Source organism: Hyla sarda, chromosome 3 (genome assembly GCF_029499605.1).
Source record: "Hyla sarda isolate aHylSar1 chromosome 3, aHylSar1.hap1, whole genome shotgun sequence".
Classification (NCBI taxonomy): Eukaryota; Metazoa; Chordata; class Amphibia; order Anura; family Hylidae; genus Hyla; species Hyla sarda.
Genome location: NC_079191.1, coordinates 139,090,279 through 139,111,755, shown reverse-complemented (window position 1 = coordinate 139,111,755; position 21,477 = coordinate 139,090,279). Strand labels below are relative to the sequence as shown.

The 21,477-nt window shown below is 43.2% G+C and overlaps 1 protein-coding gene across 7 annotated transcripts in view; it reads left to right on the top strand.

Moving 5' to 3' along the window:
- The window catches only part of ZBBX (zinc finger B-box domain containing), a 205,916-nt gene that overhangs the window by 150,933 nt on the left and 33,506 nt on the right, over positions 1 to 21,477 (top strand). For all 7 annotated transcript variants that reach the window (XM_056565098.1, XM_056565096.1, XM_056565101.1 and 4 more), the window contains one exon: positions 12,228 to 12,377. In XM_056565098.1, the coding sequence (XP_056421073.1) occupies positions 12,228 to 12,377 (150 nt within the window). The remainder of the gene's footprint in view (positions 1 to 12,227; positions 12,378 to 21,477) is intronic.

Sequence of the window (21,477 nt, the reverse complement as noted above, 5' to 3'; positions counted from 1 at the left end):
ACACCTCTGTCCGTTTATGGAACTGTCCAGAAAAGGAGCAAATACCCATAGCAAACCTGCCCTGGACAGTTTCTGGCATGAATAGAGGTGTCAGTAGAGAGCACTGTGGTCAGAACTTCACAACTTCCTCTATAGTATACAACAGGGGATAAGTACAGGAAGTAATTTACAAATCGGTTTAAAGGGGTACTCCAAAGAACTAAACCCATAGCCCATCCTTTTCCCTCTCGCCAACCTATTTATTTGTCTAAATATCATTCATTAGCTATATAAAGCAGTTTCCCTCTTTCATCTGTCACTTACATGCAGGGACTGTGAGAAAGACGTCCTATTCAGATCCTGCTTATCTTTGTGTAAACCCCTCAATGAGACCTAGCCACACCCTCCTGCAAGACAAACACATGATTTCTGGCTTCACAGGCACAGCTCCCCTCCCCCTCTTCTTCCTGTGTGCATACAGAGAAGCAGTGAAGATTCTCTGTCACAACTCAGCATATAACAATGCTCATTTCCTGCTGTAGATCTGACTGCTGCCATTCAGAGCATGGCATGATTTATTGCTGAGGGGAAGGATACCTTATTTATTGGGGTATAACACGCGCTGGCCTATAACATTGTGTTGAGGACGTGACTCATCAGCACACAGCAACAGTGCAGGATGCCGCCGGTACCAGAGCCTGCAGGACAGGTAAATATGAAAGCTGGGGATGGGGAGGGAATCAGGTAGCAGCCGGGGATGGAGAGGGAAGCAGCGGCTATTGCGGGGCCAGAAAGGGTTTTTTGGCATAAAACAAGCAGATAGACTTTAACCTAAAAATGTTAGCTTAAAAAATTTGAGATATATAAATATATATATATATATATTTTTTTTTTAAGTATTTATTTATAACTTTTGATGAAGAATAAACAGAACATACAATAAACATGTAGCTCGAGCACAGAGCTCCCCAATCCCCCACAGTGAGAATGATAGAGACAGGATACTGAAGCATCTCAGGAATGGAAAATCAGGCATACACACATACTTCCGGAGCAATCCCCCACCTCACAGAGTTAGAGAGAAACAAGCGCACTAACAGGGACAACTCACACGTTCCGGGGGCACCACCGATTCACCTATCAGTAACCATGCCATCCAGACTTTGTGAAATTTTTTGGGGCATATACGACTACTATAAAGAGACCTATACATCGGTACATATTTATTAACCAGATGGAACCACCTCACATTAGGAGGAGGAGAGCTATCCTTCCATGCCATTATCAGAACCTTACGGGCACAGAACAAGAGAAACCGAATGAGTAAGTGCCTATGGGAGCCCGAGGCCAGATAATTAATAACACCTAACAGACATACAACAGGGGAAAACACAAAGGGAAACTCTAAGTGATCTGTCAAGAACTGCATCACCTCTCTCCAAAAGGGTTCCACACATGGGCAGCTCCACATAGCGTGTAGAAGAGAGCCCACATCCACGTGACACCTAAAACAAGAATCTGAAACAGAAACCCCTAAACAGAACAGCTTGACTGGAGTGTAATATAGACATAGGATCAGTCTAGCTTGGATAAGTAGGTTCTTAGCACTGACCACCGTAGGGTAATAGGTTTTAGTAACTTCCCTGCACTGGTCCTCCGACAGATCAGGAATATCAGCCACCCATTTTACAAAAGCCAACTCAAACGGGTCAGGGCCCACAGATTGAAGTAATGCATATGCCTGAATCAGAGGTTTGGAAAGGTCAGTGGTACCCAGAAGTAGCTCTACCTCCGAAGAAGCTGGAGTCACATCAAGACCGCCAAATTGCACCACTACCGCATGCCTCAGCTGGAGGTACCAAAACTGAGCACTTCGAGGGAGATTAAAGCGGCCTCGTAATTCGGAGAAAGAGGGGAAAGAAGGAAACACCCCAAACAAATGCATAGCGAACTTGACTCCATGATCACTCCAATAGCCGGCAGCCTCCAACTTTTGTAGGTGCTCAAAATAAGGGTTCCCCCCACAGTGGTGCTCTAGGAGACATCATCAGCAACGAGAACCATCTGGAGACCACCAACCACACCTTGAATAGGGGCCAACAAAAATTATAGGTGTATCTGTAAAGGGTATTGGTCAAGGTTTCATACGAACCCACGAGAGCTCCTGCAAGGGCATTAGATGCATTCGCCAGATCCAGGTCGATCAACCAGGCAGCATACACCAATTGAGATGCTAAAATATAATCGTACATGTTAGGAGCAGCTAAGCCTCCCCACTGTTTGGATGCCTGAAGCAGCACCTGACCCAGTCGCGGTGGTTTACTTTACCAATAGAAGGATCTCAAGGTGCCACCCAGCTTAACTAAATATTTCCTAGGAGGAATCACTGGAGAAAGATGGGAGAGATAAAAAAAACTTAGGTAGGTATATCATTTTAAAGGTCTTAATCCTGCCAGCTAGGGAAAGAGGCAAAGAAGACCAGGTCTGTAGCTTGACTAACACCAACGACATAACTGGATCTAAGTTCAACCTTACATAGTCCCTGACATGGAGAATCCTCCTTTCCCAAATATCTAAATTGAGAAACTGTTTGCAACCCATGAGGAAGAGATGGAATGGGGTCCGCAGCCACCGAAAGTGGCATCACAGAAGACTTAGCCCAATTAACCTTAAAGGGGTACTCCAGTGAAAACCTTTTTTCTTTTAAATCAACTGGTGGCAGAAAGTTAAACATATTTGTAAATTACTTCTATTAAAATTTTTTAATCCTTCCTGTACTTATTAGCTGCTGAATACTACAGAGGAAATTATTTTCTTTTTGGAGTGCTCTCTGATGACATCACGAGCACAGTTCTCTCTGCTGACGTTATTATAATAAGAATAACGCTTTATTTATTGTTGTCCTTAATGGGATTTGAACCCAAGTCCCCAGCACTGCAAGGCAGCAGTGCTAACCACTGAGCCACCATGCTGCCCTTAGCATACATCTGCTATGCATCTGCTATGCATGGTTGCTAAAATGGACAGAGATGTCAGCAGAGAGCACTGTGCTCGTGATGTCATCAGTGTTCCAAAAAGAAAGGAATTTCCGCCGTAGCATTCAGCAGCTAATAAGTACTGGAAGGATTAAGATATTTTAATAAAAGTAATTTACAAATATGTTTAACTTTCTGCCACCAGTTGATTTAAAAGAAAAAAGGTTTTCACCGGAGTACCCCTTTAAGATCGGAGAAAGAACTAAATTTGTCTAAAAGGACAAACAAGGCCCCCAGGGAGCCCTGAACATCAGCCAAATAAACCAGTGTGTCATCTGCCTACATGGACACTCTGTGCTCTACGGAGGCCCTACACCCCTGAAGAAAAGAGGACGATCTGATAGCCATAGCCAGCAGCTCTACTGCTAGGGCAAACAAAAAGGGAGACGGGGCAGCCCTGCCGTGTACCTTTACCGAGCTGGAAGGACTCCGAGACCTCTAAATTGGTTTGCACCCTGGCTCTAGGGCTATCATATAGCAAGCGTACCCACACCCGGAACCATGGACCAAACCAAAAGTACCCCCAGGACACACCCATTCCACCGAATCAAAAGCCTTATACACATCTAGGCTAACTACATATCCCACAGAGTGAACCCCTTCCGCAGTGGCTATGCTAAAATGTAATCTTAATATCTGTGGCTCTCCCTGGCATGAAGCCCGTCTGATCAGGATGAACGATAGCGACTATGACCCTTCGTAACCTATTAGCTAATATTTTAGCCAAAAGTTTGATGTCTACATTAAGGAGGGAAATAGGTCTGTAAGAGTATGGTATAGTCAGATCCTTTCCTGGTTTAGGAAGAACTACGATAAGGGCCTCTCTCATGGAATCAAGGAGCCTCCCAGTCTCCATAGCTACGCTAAATAGGTTCTGTAGAATAGGTATCAGCCGCTCTTCATTCGCCCTGTACCAATTTCCGATCATCCCATCCAATCCCGGAGTTTACCCCATCTGCAAAGAAGCAATAGCCATAGAAACTTCCTCATCAGAGAAAGAACGTAAAAACTCCTCCAAACCACGTAGAGTCAAACAGGCGCTTGAGACCAAAATAAAATCGATAGTTTTCTTTATTCCCACAATGCAATGCGTTTCTCGGAAATTCCGCTTCACCAGGCATCATCAGAGAAAGGGGCATCTAGATCGGCTGGCTGAGGGTGTCAAGGGTGTAAGAGGCAATACTTTCACAAATGGCACTAAACTGTCCGGCATAACCTGCAATCCGGCTCGGCAGTTGATGACTTATCCTGCGTAAATTAGTTCAGCCTTCAGGTGCTCCAGTGGGCTGGAAAAGGTGGATACATTCCTAGGAAAGAGTCTCCTAGGACTGTATCCACCTTTTCCAGCCCATCGGAGCACCTGAAAGCTGAACTAATTTATGCAGGAAAAGTCATCAACTGCTGAGCCGAGAAGTTCGTGACAAATCAAATTTACTGTAAGTTCGCTCTTCTCTAATTGAGAGGTATAGAGATCAGTATAAAAGTCCCGAAAGACAGAATTAATAGCAATAGGATCAGATTCCAAAATACCAGAAGCACCCCTAATACAAGGTATAGCGACCACTGGCCTACACTCTATCGCCAAATATGCCAATAACCTACCATTTTTATCCCCAAATTCGAATATGGCCGACTCCCTGTCCACCATCTTCTGTTGAACCTTTACTCTCTGAAGGATCAGGAGAGCCCTCTGATGTTCAACATCAGGGGAAGGATCCCTCACCACATCAGCTTCCAAAACCCCAATCTCTTATCTGCAGCACACGTTCCCTAGCCGAATATTCCCCCCTCCATCCGGCAACTCCAGTCATAAAAGCCCCCCTAAGATGAGCCTTATAAGCATCCCATTGCACTAACTTGGGGTGAGACCCATTATGTTCCCAAAAAAAAATTGTGAGCTTCCAGCAAGGATGCTGTTACCACCTCCTCCTGCAGCCAATTGGGATGCATCTGCTAGACTTTGGAGGAGTGGCAAGGGCCTGGACCCAATGACAGTACAAAAGCTGAGTGGTCTGAGATCCCCCTAGTGGTGTACATGACATCTCTTACCAAAGGTAGAAGATCAGAGGAGGCATACGCCAAATCTATCCTGGGGAACGATTTATGTACTGCTGAGTAAAAGGCGAATAATGGGTCAGACGGATGCCTCCAACGCCAAACCTCCGTAAGAGACAGTGCCGCACTCCAGGCATTAAGTCCAGGGGAGCCGGGTTCCGCTGCACCAGTGCGATCGACACTCCGATCTGGGACTGCATTAAAGTCATCTATAAGGAGAACAGGCAGAGAGGGAAACGTCAGTAATCTGGATGTGACACAGTCTAAGACATCAACACGAAATGGAGGGGGGACGTACACAGACACCAAAAGATAGAATGAAGGCATATAATGAACATTGAAGAATCACAAACCTTCCAAATTTGTCACAAGCTACTTGATCAATGACCAGGGGAAGAGATTTAGTCACCAAAATAGACACCCCCCCCCCCCCCCCCCCAGCAGAGGAAGAATATGTGGATATCCCCTCGCTATCCAAACCCATTTGAGAGCAAGGATTTTCTAACTTGTAAGATGAGTTTCTTGTAAACAAATCAGGTGTGGACACTGCTTCTTTACAAAGTTTAGGGGCAGCCCTTTTAAATTTGGAGTTAAGGCCTCTAACATTCCAACTCACAATACGAAGTGACCCCATTATCAATGCCTAAAATGACAATTTGCAGTAAGATCACCACTGGGCAGAGAACCCCCTCCTGCACATAAAAGCTCCTGGGTAGTTTTAAAAGCGCCTAAAACAAAATGCTACCACCTGAGGCTCTCCGGGAACAAACACCATACATACCACTTATAAGATACAAGACATCACAAAGACAGACGGGGCACAAACACAAACAAATGCAAAATACAAAGAAAACATCCCTAACAAAACCCTGTCTAATACTGGGAACATGTGCAGACCTAGACCCTAAACGCAAACTAATGGGAGGTAGCAAGAACTCCTTTAGAGTGGCCCACCCCACTCCCACCAACCCAACCCACTTTTACTATCTCTGTGGCCAACTCACTAGAGATCCCTAGTCTTAGAGTTCATAGTCCGTAGTCCATGAACTCTAAGGCTGGCCCCAACCACTAACCTAGCTCCCTATACTAACTGAAGAAATGGGAAGCAGGAGAAGACTTGCACTGATTCGCCACAGGATCAGTCCAGAGGAGCCACAGGAGGTGCAGCATCCACCCACTGCAGGGTCTCGACTGGAGACGTGAAGAACCTGGCAGTCGCACCATCCACCACTTGAAGACAAGTCGGGAACAGCATGGCATAGCGATATCCCTTAGTGCGGAGTCAAAGGTGCATCTCAGTGAACTTGGTGCTTTGTTTATGTAGCTCCATCAAGAAATCTGGGTAAAAGACAACTCTGCTTCCATTACAGCGCACCTCCCTTTTTATGCGTACAGCTCGCAGGATTGCGTCCCGATCTTTGAAGTGTAGTAATTTTGCAAGAAAAGGTCTAGGAGGAGCTCCAGGAGGAGGAGGCCTGCCCGGCACCCTACGTGCTCTTTCCACAGTGAAGTAAGGTGAGAAAGTGTCCGCCGGCAGGATCTCCAGAAACTCCACAGGATCCGACCCCTCTGCCTTCTCCGGAAGGACCACCAGGCGAATATTGTTGTGCCGAAGCCTATTTTCCATGTCATCAGCACAATCCAGGACAGTTTTTACTTGTCGCTGTAGAGAGGCCATTTTTTCCGGCAGTGCGTGAAAGGTATCCTCAACTGTAGAAACCCGGCGTTCCACCTCCTCCGTACGTACGCATAGTTTTTGCATCTCATGACGAACGATAACAAACTCATGTCGCAGCTCATACACCTTGGAGATCACCATAGTCTGGCAGGAGGTAAAGGCCGCAAGCAACTCTGTAAGCTTCTGATCCACCGAAGCAGCAGGACATGTAGCATAGGCGGGGAGCAGCGCCTCTCAGGGCTAGGAGAGACAGCGAAGGAGTCGGGTCAAGAGATTCTTGTCCCACCACCTCTGCAGGCTTAGACAATGTGAGCAGAGACCTTGGAAGCCAAAGGCGTGGCAAGACAGGAGTCCCTTCTTGAGCGCCCGCTCGCCTGAGAGTGTGCCTCATCCTCCGAGAATTGTCTAACAGCCTCAGCAGTAAGTTTAGACTTCTTTGATTTGCCCCACAGTCCACCCATAGTAGCAATGCATGGTATGGAGAAGAGTCCAGAGGTAAGTATAAGCTCCACAGGAGACAGGCAGTAGAAGGGAAGTAGTGGAGCAGCACCCGGCGAGCACCAGGATATTAAGTCCCACAAGCTCCAGCAGCGTACACCACCTGTGTATGAGATGTAGAAGGATGGCACCACAACAGGCCCCAAGAACCGGAGCCACAAGTAGAGCACTAAAAGTCCCAGCAGCCCTCTGTCGGGATATGAGGTGTAGAAGAGCAGCACTGTATCCGGCACCCAAGGGGGAGTAATGCAGGTAAGCACCACAGATCCCAACAGATCCACCAGCCACAGACAGCTAAGGGATATTCACAGCTGCACTCCACAAATGCAGCTCTTGAGGGTGAGGTGAGGCACCACAAGTCTCAGCAGAGAATAGCAAAGTTCAGCAGGAATATAGTCAGGCACCCACCACAGCTGCAAGGCAAGCTCCCTGCACCACAAGGCCCAGCAGTCCTCCTTTGGGTACAAGCAAGCAGATGCCAAATGTAGCAGTGTGCAAGGAGGCTCTTTGCTTCGCACCACAAGTCTCAGCATGCCCCCCTGAGAGGAGATAGATGAGGGCCAGAGGATAGAGTGCTGCAGCCGCTGTACAGGAGCAGGTGTTCCCTGCACAGCACACAGAGACTGCCCTCCACTCAGCCGGGGCAGCGGGAGTTACAATGGCAACCTGAAGGCCACTCCCACAAAGCAGGGTATAATGGCCGCTGCTCCCCGCATGCAAGGAATCAATGCAGGCCCCTGGCCTGCCACCAGCCTGCTTCTGGACCTCTCAGTACCTCCTCCCGGTACCTGCCATGCCTCTCAGTGCTCCTGCAACTCCTCAGGGACCTCCGCACCAGCTGATCTGCCACCGCAGGTACTCCTCTCTTATATCTACGCCGCCCGCTGCTCCCGAACCGCACTGAAACCAGCCCCACTGCCTCCACAGACCCGGGAGTCAGAGAGGTGAGTCGGGGCCACAGGATTATAGGGTAGTCAGGGTAATTAGAGCTTGGTCAGTGGGAGCACTGCAGAGTGTGACCACTCAGCTCTCCATCCAGGCCATGCCCCGACATAAATATGGTAGTTTAAAAGAAAAGACATGTAGTGTGTGCTGCTGACGGAAAACGCAGCATGCACACAGATAGTGAAAGCAATTGGCTGGCAGCTATTACACAGATCTGCACTGACTTCTGTAAGTTGTAGTCTGGGCTGCAAGCAAGGAAAAAGAATATTTAGGAGACTACAGGGGCCATAGGAGCTGCCAAAACCACATGGATAACTACAGGGGACACAGAACAGATATTGTGGTGGCTTTGGGGCATTTTTATTTTTCTTAATTTCCCCAGAACTGTCTGGTACCAGTTGATTTAAAAAAAAAAAATTCCAACAGAGTACACCTAGGCACCTGACTGGGTGGTTGACCTTTGAAGATGGTGTAGTATAATATTTATAAAGACTTCTTCTGTAGTGTCACACACCTTCTCTTCCCTCTAGGCAATCCAACTTCTAGAGCAGTGTCCACCTCTTCCACTGAACAGACTGTTATCCTGATGGATCAGATTTTCCATTCAGCTTTTAGCTTGCATTAGGTTTCTTAACCAGTATGAGTTAAAATTAGAGTTCCCGAAGGAGATGGCTTTTAAACGGTTCCACTAGTCAAGAGGTCTCTCCCTATGGGGTTACTCATTGCTAAATCCCCATTATTGTGCTGCTGGGGAACGCAAAGTAAGAGTATCCATCAGCAGCACAACCTTTCCATCCTAGTTTACTTTAATAAACACAAGGTGGGAGGGTAAGGCTAAGTTTCCACTTGTCTTTTTTTCTGGCAGTTTTTGGAAAACTGCCACTGCAGTTTTTGAGTCAAAGTCAGAAGTGGATCCATAAAGGAGGAGCAGTATAAGTCCTTCCTTTATATGTCCTATTCCTTTTTAATACATTTCTGGCTTTGGCTCAAAAACTGCAGTGGCAGTTTTCCAAAAACTGCCAGAAAAAAAACCAAGTGGAAACTTAGCCTTAAGATGTCCTTTTATAGGGTGGGGGCTAGTTTATTAGTGTTTATTTTATTTAAAAAATCATCTGTCCTATCAATACTCAGGGGCTGATTTAACCCAACATTGTGCTGCTGAAGGGACAAAGAGAAAACATATTAACATTAGTTTAAATCTACTTTCTTTTTCTTCAGATAAAATATAATATGAGAATGGCCATTAATGTGAATATTATATATAACATATGTAGTATTTTTATACAAACAGAGAACCTTTCGAGGGAAAAAGCTTAAAATATAATTGTTTTTACAGCTCCTACTGTCCCATTTTGTTGACCCTAATTCTTTCTGTATTTTAGTATTTTTATTCATTTATTTATTTATTTATTTTGTTCATGTGCAAGGCAAATGTCAGTATTAGAAGGATATCAGAGGGCTGCTTCCCACCACAGAAAGTACTAAGTCGCAATTATTTGAATTTCATGGTTGACATTTTAACATTAATAGAATAGAACAAGTCAGCTTGAGGGTGCTCGTGAACAGATTCACAAACACAGTACAATCCACTCATTGCTAAATTATAGATGTTGGTTCACAAAAGCAGGAAACACTCGTATGAGTTTTCAGATGCAATAATAATTAACGCTCCTAATTTTATTCTGTGTTTCCATTTTTGTAATTATTCCCAGATGTGGATGTGTATTTGTTTTGTAAACATCTTAAGGAAGGAAGCCATTGAAATACTAATATTGAATACAGTATATTTGTGTTATTGAATATGGTATATTTGTATTGTCAAGCAGACAATAAAATGGGGATCATTGTGTCAGGCAGGCAAGCTTTTGGCAGTGGTACAATATGTGACGTGGAATTCATGTGATAAACACACTGAAATCCGGAATTACTATGAGAATATGGGTAGTATTTCTCATTTATAAGCAGCTATAAAATTAAGTCTAGCTGCTTCTTTAATGTTGCTTCAGGACCTATGTGGCTTCCAGTTCATATCCTTTTTCTGCAGCTCAGAACTGCATGGTTTCTTGAAATAAGATATAAAGTGCAATTAAAGGAAGACTCCAGGCAAAACAGATATTCTGTGTTTATCAAAGACTATAAAAGACAGAATCCTTGTGTGATACACTGCCCCCATGTCTTGTATCAAGCATAACACAATGGATTTGTTTACCTGACTGGTTCCTTTAAATGTGATGACCATTATATGAACAGAATAAGAACAGAAAAAGAAACTTAGTCTTATCACTCAAGCACACAGTATTATACTCCATACTCCAGCCAAGATTTAGGTGGTCATCATCCTCTCAGATGACTTTGTTGAGAATCTTACATGGACAAAGTTCAGTAAGTAAGGGTTGGCTAGCACACCTCTGTGCTCTCTCCTATCCTATCAGACAGCACAGAACAGTCCTATAACACAGGAGAGAGCAAAGAGGAGTCCTATTAGACAGGGGAGCATACAGAGGAGTCCTATCAGACAGGAGAGAGCACAGAGGAGTCCTATCAGACAAGAGAGCACAGAGGAGAGTACAGTGGTGTCCTATCAGACAGGAGAGAGCACAGATGAGTCCTATCAGACAGGAGAGAGCACAGAGGCATGCTATCAGACAGGGGAGAGCACAGAGGCGTGCTATCAGACAGGAGAGAGCACAGAGGAGTCCTATTAGGAGCGAGCACAGAGGAGTCCTATCACACAGGAGAGAGCACAGAGGAGTCCTATTAGGAGAGAGCACAGAGGAGTCCTATCACACAGGAGAGAGCACAGATGAGTCCTATCAGACAGGAGAGAGCACAGAGGAGTCCTATCCGACAGGAGAGAGCACAGAGGCGTGCTATCAGACAGGAGAGAGCATAGAGGAGTCCTATCACACAGGAGAGAACACAGAGGAGTCCTATCACACAGGAGAGAGCACAGAGGTGTCCTATCTGACAGGAGAGCGCACTGAGGAGTCCTATCAGACAGGAGAGAGCACAGAGGAGTCCTATCAGACAGGAGAAAACACAGGGTGCTAGCCTATCCTCACTTACTGGACTTTGTCCATGCCTGTGCTTCAGCTTGGACAAAGCCATGATTTTATAAGCCATGATTTCTATAAAAAGGAAATATTTTTTATGAAGTATATTGTAAAGGTTAATGTTTTGCCAAGATGTGCAACGTATGAAAAGGTTTTGTATCTGACAGTGCCCATTTAAGTCTACTTGTTATTTGTAATCTGTCAGACTGCAAAAAAAATATTTCATTTTGTGCCCCTGTGGAGCAGCATATGCTGCACAAATGATATATCCACCCCTGTTCCATACATATGGCATGTGAAGTAGAATACTGTGATAAAATCTGACAAAAAAATGTGAAAAGGAACAGTAAAGGTCCCATGTATCTCTGTTTATCATTTTAAAGCTCCAGTCAAAAAAGAGCCACATTGCAGCTGTATGCATGCAGCCCTAACATTGCAGGTGGTGGTTTGAGGCAGTTTTTCCCAACCAGTATGCCAAAGTCTGTTCAAGCATGCAGGGAGTTGTAGTTTTGCAACAGCCGGAGACACGTTGGTTGGGAAATACTGATATAAGGTATAAAATAATGAATTACCTTATATTTCAACACTTTATAGAGGAGTCTGTTTCTAGTCTGTAAGCACCTCCATGCAACCTCATCCTTTCATTTATCCTTAATTTTTTTTTCAAGCAGATGACTATACTTATAAACTATAAATATATAACAATAAATTATTAATATTATAAACTGCAGCACTCCTGAAAAAGGTTGAAGCAAGTAGGTCTCTAGAAGTGGTAAAAGTAGATTATGGTTGGTAATGATGATGGCTACGTTTTGACTTGTTGATCTCATAAATATGAAAAATTCATAAACATACACCATGGTGTATTATGATAACAATAGTTAAAGATGGAACAAACTTTTGATCCCAAGGACAGGTAACAAGATATATGTTCTTATTGATTTAGTATGTTTTAACTAACTATATAAACATTTTATTATATAGGTAATAACTACTGGAGACCAGAGAGCAGCTTAAGTGTATGTGCAGATGATGCAGTTGTCCAAGATATTGTAGAAAAAGCATGGGAACAGTCCAACAACCACATCATAGACACCAGCCTTACACCTAGGAATTTCACACACAGAGGGACTGGTGAGTACTGAAGCGTAATGAGGGCTGAAAAATGTATATTTAATATACTTGTGACTGCAGACATGGGCCGATAGCTCATAGAGAGATAAAACATGTAATAACTGTCTCTTTTCTGATGGTTATTTACAAAGTTACAGTATAAAATCATTACTTCCATTCCTTCCATTTTCCTTCCAAGCTCATGTATCTTATAGCAGCATGCAAGCCTCTTCCCTCACCCACGCCTCCCTGCTTAACTTCCAGTACATGTTCATCAATCATGTAGGGCAGGAAGGGATTAGGTGTGGATACTGCCGCTCAACGCCGCCTCTGTGACATTTGAGCTTGGAAGGAAAACATTATTTTATAATTTTGCATCTTAACTGTTGTATACCAATAAGTTGGTGGCCAAGCTGTAATTATGTTAGATTGGATGTTTTACGACTTTGGGCTTTCTTTGTCTCTTATTAAATTGTTATTTGTTGGTAAACAAAGAATGATGCCAAAGAGTTACAGAAAGTTGGTCATGCAGTCCAACACAACAAATGAGACATAATGTGAGGAACAAGTGCTAACTGGCAAGGTTAAGATCTGATATGTAGGCATTGCATAGAGGTCTTAAGCCACATTTTTAAGCCGCTTTATAGCACTTTTCAGAATTATACCAGAGTTGCACCAGAAGGGAACTACTGTTAGTGATTTAAACAGTCTTGTTCACAGCTTAATAATTGCTACAGAATTATTTTCATATTATTAAATAAAATACTTAACTCTTTAGTCAATATTGTACTCAACAGACCAGACAAGTTTAAAGTCTGATCTGAAATTTATCATTTATGTTAAGCATTTTACAGATCTGAATAAGCATTAGTAATATGCAATTGCAATAATATTTACCTTTGTATTAAGGAGTTTAACCTCTTCAGGACATAGGGCATATGGATACGCCCTGCATTCCGAGTCCTTAAGGACCGAGGGCGTATCCATACGCCCGTGGGAATTCCGGTCCCCACCGCTAGCCGGTTGGTGACCGGAGCCGGATGCCTGCTGAAATCGTTCAGTAGGCATCCCGGCATATCGCCCAGGGGGGTCATTATGCCCCCCCATGTTGGCGATCGCCGCAGATCGCTGGACAATTCGGTCCAGCGATCTGCGGCGATTCCGGGTCAATCGGGTCTCCAGTGACCCGGTGACCCGGAATTACTGGCTGTTCGGGGCCATCTCTGATGGCCCCGAACAGCCAAAGCCAAAGCCTGCACGATTGCCCTGATTACCGGCCGACCAATCGGGACGCCTGCTGCGGGTGTCACTCCTGCAACCCGCCCCGCCCCTCTTCCGGAGGACGTGAGCGGGTGTGGGACGTGCACCCCGGGTGCTGGGGACCCCGATCCCCGGCGTCAATGTTGGGATCGGGGCCCCAGGAGCAGCGGCGGCGGCGAGGGACTGACCTGCAGCGTGGATCAGCAGTTGGGTGAGTGACAGCCTCCTGCTGTTGCTTAGCAACAGCTCCCAGCATGCAAAAAGGGCATGCTGGGAGCTGTAGTTATGCAACAGCAGGAGGCAGACCACCACAACTCCCAGCATTCCCTTATGGGCATGCTGGAACTTATGGTTTTGCAACAGCTGGAGGCACATTTTTTCTATGGAAAAGTGTACCTTCAGCTGTTGTATAACTACAACTCCCAGCTTGCACAAACAGCTAAAGTGCATGCTGGGAGTTGTAGTGGTGCATCTGCTGGTTGCATAACTACAACTCCCAGCATGCCCGTTGGCTGTCGGGGACTGCTGAGAGTTGTAGTTTTGCAACAGTTGAAGGCACACTGGTTGTGAAACTTAGAGTTGTTTTTTTTTTTTACCTAACTCACTGTTTCACGACCGTTGTGCCTCCACCTGTTGCAAACTCCAACTCTCAGCAGTCAATGTACACCATGCACCGTACATGCTGGGAGTTGTAGTTTGCAACAGCTGGATGTTCCCCCCCCCCCAATGTGAATGTACAGGGTACACTCACATGGGCGGAGGTTTACAGCAAGTATCTGGCTGCAAGTTTGAGCTGTGGCAAATTTTCTGCCGCAGCTCAAACTGCCAGCGAGAAACTACTGTGAACCCCCGCCCGTGCGACTGTACCCTAAAAACACTACACTACACTAACAAAAAATAAAATAAAAAGTAAAAAACACTACATATACACATACCCCTACACAGCCCCCCTCCCCTCCCCAATAAAAATGAAAAACGTCTGGTACTCCACTGTTTCCAAAACGGAGCCTCCAGCTGTTGCAAAACAACAACTCCCAGTATTGTCGGACAGCCGTTGACTGTCCAGGCATGCTGGGAGTTTTGCAACAGCTGGAGGCATCCTGTTTGGGAATCACTGGCGTAAAATTCCCCTATGTCCACCCCTATGCAAGTCCCTAATTTAGGCCTCAAATGCGCATGGCGCTCTCACTTTGGAGCCCTGTCGTATTTCAAGGCAACAGTTTAGGGTCAAATATGGGGTATCGCCGTACTCGGGAGAAATTGTGTTACAAATTTTGGGGGGTATTTTCTGCTTTTACCCTTTTTAAAAATGTAAAATTTTTGGGAAAACAGGCATTTTAGGTAAAAATTTTTTTTTTTTTTTACATATGCAAAAGTCGTGAAACACCTGTGGGGTATTAAGGTTCACTTTACCCCTTGTTACGTTCCCCAAGGGGTCTAGTTTCCAAAATGGTATGCCATGTGTTTTTTTTTTGCTGTCCTGGCACCATAGGGGCTTCCTAAATGCGGCATGCCCCCAGAGCAAAATTTGCTTTCAAAAAGCCAAATGTGACTCCTTCTCTTCCGAGACCTGTAGTGCGCCAACAGAGCACTTTTCACCCCCATATGGGGTGTTTTCTGAATCGGGAGAAATTGGGCTTCAAATTTTTAGGGGTATTTTCTGCTATTACCCTTTTTAAAAATATAAAATTTTGGGGAAAACAAGCATTTTAGGTAAATTTTTTTTTTTTTTTTTTACATTTGCAAAAGTCGTGAAACACCTGTGGGGTATAAAAGCTCACTTTATATCATGTTATATTCCCCGAGGGGTCTAGTTTCCAAAATGGTATGCCATGTGTTTTTTTTTTTTGCTGTTCTGGCACCATAAGGGCTTCCTAAATGCACTGGAAATGAAGAAGGAGTCCAGCACTGCAGTGAAGGCAGCTTTATTAAGTGAGGAGCAAGCAATAAAAGCACACTAGTCAGTACTGGTTTTATTGCTTGCTCCTCACTTAATAAAGCTGCCTTCACTGCAGTGCTGGACTCCTTCTTCATTTCCAGTATCTGGGGCGCCTGGCCGGGCACCGGTCCGTGCATAGCACGACACGGGAGGTGAGCTGGACTCTCTTCACTTCCTAAATGCAACATGCCCCCCAAAAACCATTTCAGAAAAATGTACTCTCCAAAATCCCCTTGTCGCTCCTTCCATTCTGAGCCCTCTACTGCGCCCGCCGAACACTTTACATAGACATATGAGGTATGTGCTTACTCAAGAGAAATTGGGCTACAAATACAAGTAAAAATGTTGTCCTTTTACCCCTTGTAAAAATTCAAAAATTGGGTCTACAAGAACATGCGAGTGTAAAAAATGAAGATTGTGAATTTTCTCCTTCACTTTGCTGCTATTCGTGTGAAACACCTAAAGGGTTAAAACGCTGACTGAATGTCATTTTGAATACTTTGGAGGGTGTAGTTTTTTATAATGGGGTCATTTATGGGGTATTTCTAATATGAAGACCCTTCAAATCCACTTCAAACCTGAACTGGTCCCTGAAAAATACAGAGTTTGAAAATTTTGTGAAAAATCGGAAAATTGCTGCTGACCTTTGAAGCCCTCTGGTGTCTTCCAAAAGTAAAAACATGTCAATTTTATGATGCAAACATAAAGTAGATATATTGTATATGTGAACAAAAAAAAATGTATTCGTAATATCCATTTTCCTTACAAGCAGAAAGCTTCAAAGTTAGAAAAATGCAAAATTTTCAAATTTTTCATCTAATTTACAGATTTTTCACCAAGAAAGGATGCAAGTATCGACAAAAATTTACCACTATGTTAAAGTAGAATATGTCACGAAAAAACAGTCTCGGAATCAGAATGATAACTAAAAGCATCCCAGAGTTATTAATGTTTAAAGTGACAGTGGTCAGATGTGCAAAAAACGCTTGTGTCCTTAAGGCCAAAATGGGCTTGGTCCTGAAGGGGTTAAGCATTATCTTTTTACCTAAAATTAATTCAATCAGTATTTATAACAATTCTTATAATTATTGAAATGTTGTAACTAAAAGACTTCTGTTTAGAATAACATACTGAAAACATATCACAGATACTATAACATAAGGAACACATACCAATTTTCATAACTTGTACTTTACACTAATACTTTTGTTTTTTAAAATAAAGACCTCTTCAGCAGTTATTTCAATGACTATGGGTTTTTTTATTCTCTAAAAAGGCCATCACCCAAAATATTCACAATGTGTTACTTCTATCTTTATTTAGGTGTTGTTTTTTTTTCAAGCCTAATGTCCCTTCATGTCCTTGGTGGATTCTCTCCACACCAGTCCCTCTCTCCTTCTTTCACCCTTGTACAGCTTACATACACAATACATTCTCTACATCACCTTAAATCACCTTATATGCCAGGCTAATAAATCACTGAACTATCTTCTGTCTCTTTTTTTTTATTCCCTGCTATTAGCTACAGGGGATTATTAATTATTATTATTATTTATATAGTACCCTTGGTTTCAGGGAATTTTACATTTGATAAAGGTTAAAATACATGACACAAACGCAGGTAAATGAGAGACTGATATAGATGGAGCGAGGGCCCTGCCCGTAAGGGCTTACTATTTACAAGGAGAGGGGAGGGAAACATTAGGTGAGGGAGACAGCTCGTCATTTGGGAGCAGTTAGGGAAGCAGCCATCTATAGTGCAGTGTAGTTGGGGCTATGTGATGCATAAGATATGATACCGCTCTGCAGCCCTAGAGGCTTGCCTCAGTTGTTTTGTTAAATGAGTGTGCCAGGGCTGGCTGTTGATACATTGAGTTCTATTGTATGTGAGAAGGGCAACCGAGTCGAGAGCTGAGGTGACTGTCGTATTATAGAATGTTTTGGCTGGCAAGAGGCGACTAACTGGGGATGTGTATTTGGGGATGTTCATGTTGTCCATGATGATAGTGGGGATGTTCAAGGAGAGGAACTGTATTAGCCAGGTAGGGAAGTTGTCAATGAAGCTGGTTACAGGGCCTGGTGGTCGGTAGATGATGGCTACTTGGTCCTTGAAAGGGAAGTAAATTTCTCTCCTAACCCTGGTCCACTTTTACTCCTAATTTCAATTTCTTACCTGCCTTACAAATAAACCATGCATACCTGATTAACATTTGTTGAATGTCTTCTTCTTTAAATGTACTCTAGGTCTCTCGGTGCTCAACAAACTCATTGTTATTCATAACTTATTCCTTTTCAACTCTCAATCTGTAGGCTCTCAGATGAACATGGCTTTAGCAATCTGATGCCACCTTCTCTATTGCTCTAGCTAAAGTTTGTGTACACTGTTTTTATTCCCTTAGGCCTGAGAATAGGCTGCACTGCACTTTTTGGTAATTTTCCTATTCTTTTTACTTATGTTTCCCGTTGCCTTGAGCAAGACCTGCTTGTTGATGTGATACATGCATTGGTGAAGTGTTTTGCATAGAAGTGCTTGACTCACAAATTCACTTAGTTGTATTCTACCTTGTGCTAAACCGATCACTGTCATCCACAAAGCCCTCCTCACTTCTACACCTATGCCTTACAATATTTTAACAATTACAATTTGATCTGGTTTGTATTTCTTGCATCTCTTGTATTTTATTAAAAATGCAAGACTTGTCCAATAAAACGGTTTTTCTTTATTGAACGCTTGTTTTGTTACATACCTGTGGCTGTTATTGCAGAACTAATTACATTTCATAGCCCTATAAAATGTACTCGTTTAGCATAAATATTTATAAGGAGCTGTGATGAGTTTTCAGACAGTCCTCACCATGGTTTATAGACTCCTTACTTTCCATTTCAAGGCTGACCTTTAGAAATACTCAAGTGTAATAATTTTTAGACTGTGCCTTGCTGTATACCTATAATCAGTAGAACGCCTTCATATGTATTTGGAGTTGCAGTATAAACTAATTATTTTAACTCAAAGTTAGAAAAACCCAAAGTCGTTAGGCTAGATGAAAAAAGTATACATTCACTTCTCTCTTGACTTTACTTTGGACGCGAGTTTCTGTATTTAAAGAAGCATTGTGGCTTGTTACCAACACGGGTGACACTTTTAAAGCAGCCAACAACTATGCACATTTACTGAATGTATTCAGTAAAGTTGTAGCCCTTCATCAACCCTTTTGTAAGAACAGCAGCCGCTGAATTTTATGTTCATCAGGCTGTGCTCGGCAAGCCCCTTTTTATATTTAGAACCTTCACATCTCTGCTGGTTTTGTTGTGTTCTGTTTGTATACCTAATGTGACACCAAGCCAGGAAAATTAATGTTTTCATTTTGTCTTTCTACAAGATTCAGTGTTTTACCTGAATGCTATGCAGCTTTGGTACAACAAATGTTGGTCATGTGCCACTTTGTGGCAGCAGGTTACAATGGCGATCACTGAATTCACTTTGTTTGCCAGCACAAATATAAAAACTTTAGGTTGAGTTGATTTCAATTTTTGGCTCTTGTAGGTATTTGTAATGTTTTGTGTAATGATTTTTAGGTATTTGACCTAGTAATGTTCACTTTCCTAGCTCATGTAAGTAACTTATGTAAGCTAAAAATTAGTTTATAATAAGAAACTGAAATCCCGAGATGTTAGTCTTTACAAGTAAAAGTATGTAGTCTCTGCTAAGTCACAAAACTGTGTTCATGGACTTTTAGTCTATGTTCAGATGGGGAAAATCCATAGTGTATTACAATAGGGGGAAATCCATAGTGTATTACAATAGCAGCAAGGTGGATGGGATTTGTAAAAATCTTGTTCACTTACTGCGTAAAAAATATCTTGGGAAAATCCATGCAAAAAATTACCTCGTACATATCTGGATTGCACAATTTCCTTGTCGGAAAATCTTCTATGTGAATGGGACAGCTGAAGGCAATGTTTCTGCACAAGTTTTTTTCTGGCGTTTTTTGAGAACTGCCATTTCAGTTTTTAAGCCAAAGCCTGAAGTGTATTTAAAAGAAATGGGAACAATGAAGAAAGCACTTATACTTCTCCTCCCTTCTGACTTTAGCTCAAAAAATGCAGTGGCAGTTTTCCAAGAAACGCCAGAAAAAAACCTGTTGGAAACCTAGCCAAAAACCCCTTGACCACAATGTTAACTTCATGTAGCAGTATTTCTGAACTTAATACTATATTTTTCTCCAGTAACATACAAGCTAAATTCTTTGTTGATTTGCATATGTGAACATTTAATGCACTTTCGGTGACCACACTTCCAATTCCCACTGTTTAGCCAACTGTTATTGGCTGGTTTGCGGGAGTCACTATTGAATAAACTTGGGGATAATCTGGAGTAGGGCTGCAACGATTAATCAAAGTTATCGATAAAATTTGATAACTGGATTAATTGTCGACGAATCCCGTTATCGAATAATCGGCCGATTCGTTGTCCGGGTTCCGGCTGTGATAACACTTCTGCGGGCACGTGGTCAGATGCTAGTCCGCACTGCTGCAGCCTCTGTTCAGTTAGTTTAGTCCCTCTCCCACGCTCCGCTACCCACTGCTCACCAATCACATGTGCGGCTGCTTCTCTGAACTCCTCCCCTCCCCCGCCGCTTGTGGACGCTCTACACTTATGGAGCCTCAGCCTGCCATGGAGGGCTCCGTACTACTGCCGCCGGTAGGACAGTTTCCTGCAGTTTAATGCGCCCTGCCCCTGTTACTGCCACATTGCTTATTGACACACAAATGGGGGGTATCTGCAGAGCATTGCACCCTAGTGTCATCTACAGACACTAGGATGCAATGCTCTGCACATACCCCCATGTGTATAGTAGTGTAAGTGTGTACTACATGCACACTGCTATACACATGGTAGTATGTGCAGAGCATTGCATCCTAGTGTCTGTACTACAGACACAGGAGTGCAATGCTCTGCATATACCCCTATGTGTATAGCAGTGTGTGCAGAGCATTGCACCCCTGTGTCTGTAGTACAGACACTAGGATGCAATGCTCTGCACATACTACCATGTGTATAGCAGTGTGCATGTAGTACATACTTACACTACTATACACATGGGGGTATGTGTAGAGCATTGCACCCTTGTGTCTGTACTACAGACACAACGGTGCAATGCTCTGCATATACCCCTATGTGTATATCGGTAAGCAGTGCACACCGCTTTACAGGTGGGGGTTTGTGCAGAGCATTCCACCCTTGTGTCTGTAGTACAGACACAATGGTGCAATGCTCTGCACATACCCCCATGGGTAAAACAGTGTGTATGTAGTACATATACACCATTATACACATGGGGGGGTGCAAAGCATTGCATTCTAGTGTCTGTACTACAGACATGGGTCGGGTGCAATGCTCTGCAGTCTGCAAATACCCCCATGTGTACAGGAGTGCTATAGAAAAATGTAAAGGAAAAACAAATTAAATGTAAATAAACCACCCCCAATAAAAATTAGCTCCACCTTTTCCTATTGCTATACAAAAATTGTAAAAAAAAAAAAAATAGTTTTTTACATATATGATACTGCCGCATGGCTAATTGTCTGAACTATTAAAATTAAATGTTAGTAAATCATTAACATTTTATTTTAATAGTTCAGACAGTTACCCATGCAGCAGTATCAAATTTACGCTGGTTTCTGTACAGGATCATTAATAATGACCCTGTATAGCAACCGGCGTAAACTTAAAAAAAAAGTAAAAAATTGCTGTTGTTTGGTCACATCACATGCTAGAATACTTTTAATATGACCATTGTACATAATTCTTCAAGTAGAATCAGCTGAACCCCTTATTTTGGCTTGGCATTCTGACGTTTTTTTCCGATTAATTGATAAAATAATTGACAACTAATTGATTAGTAAAATAATCGTTAGCTG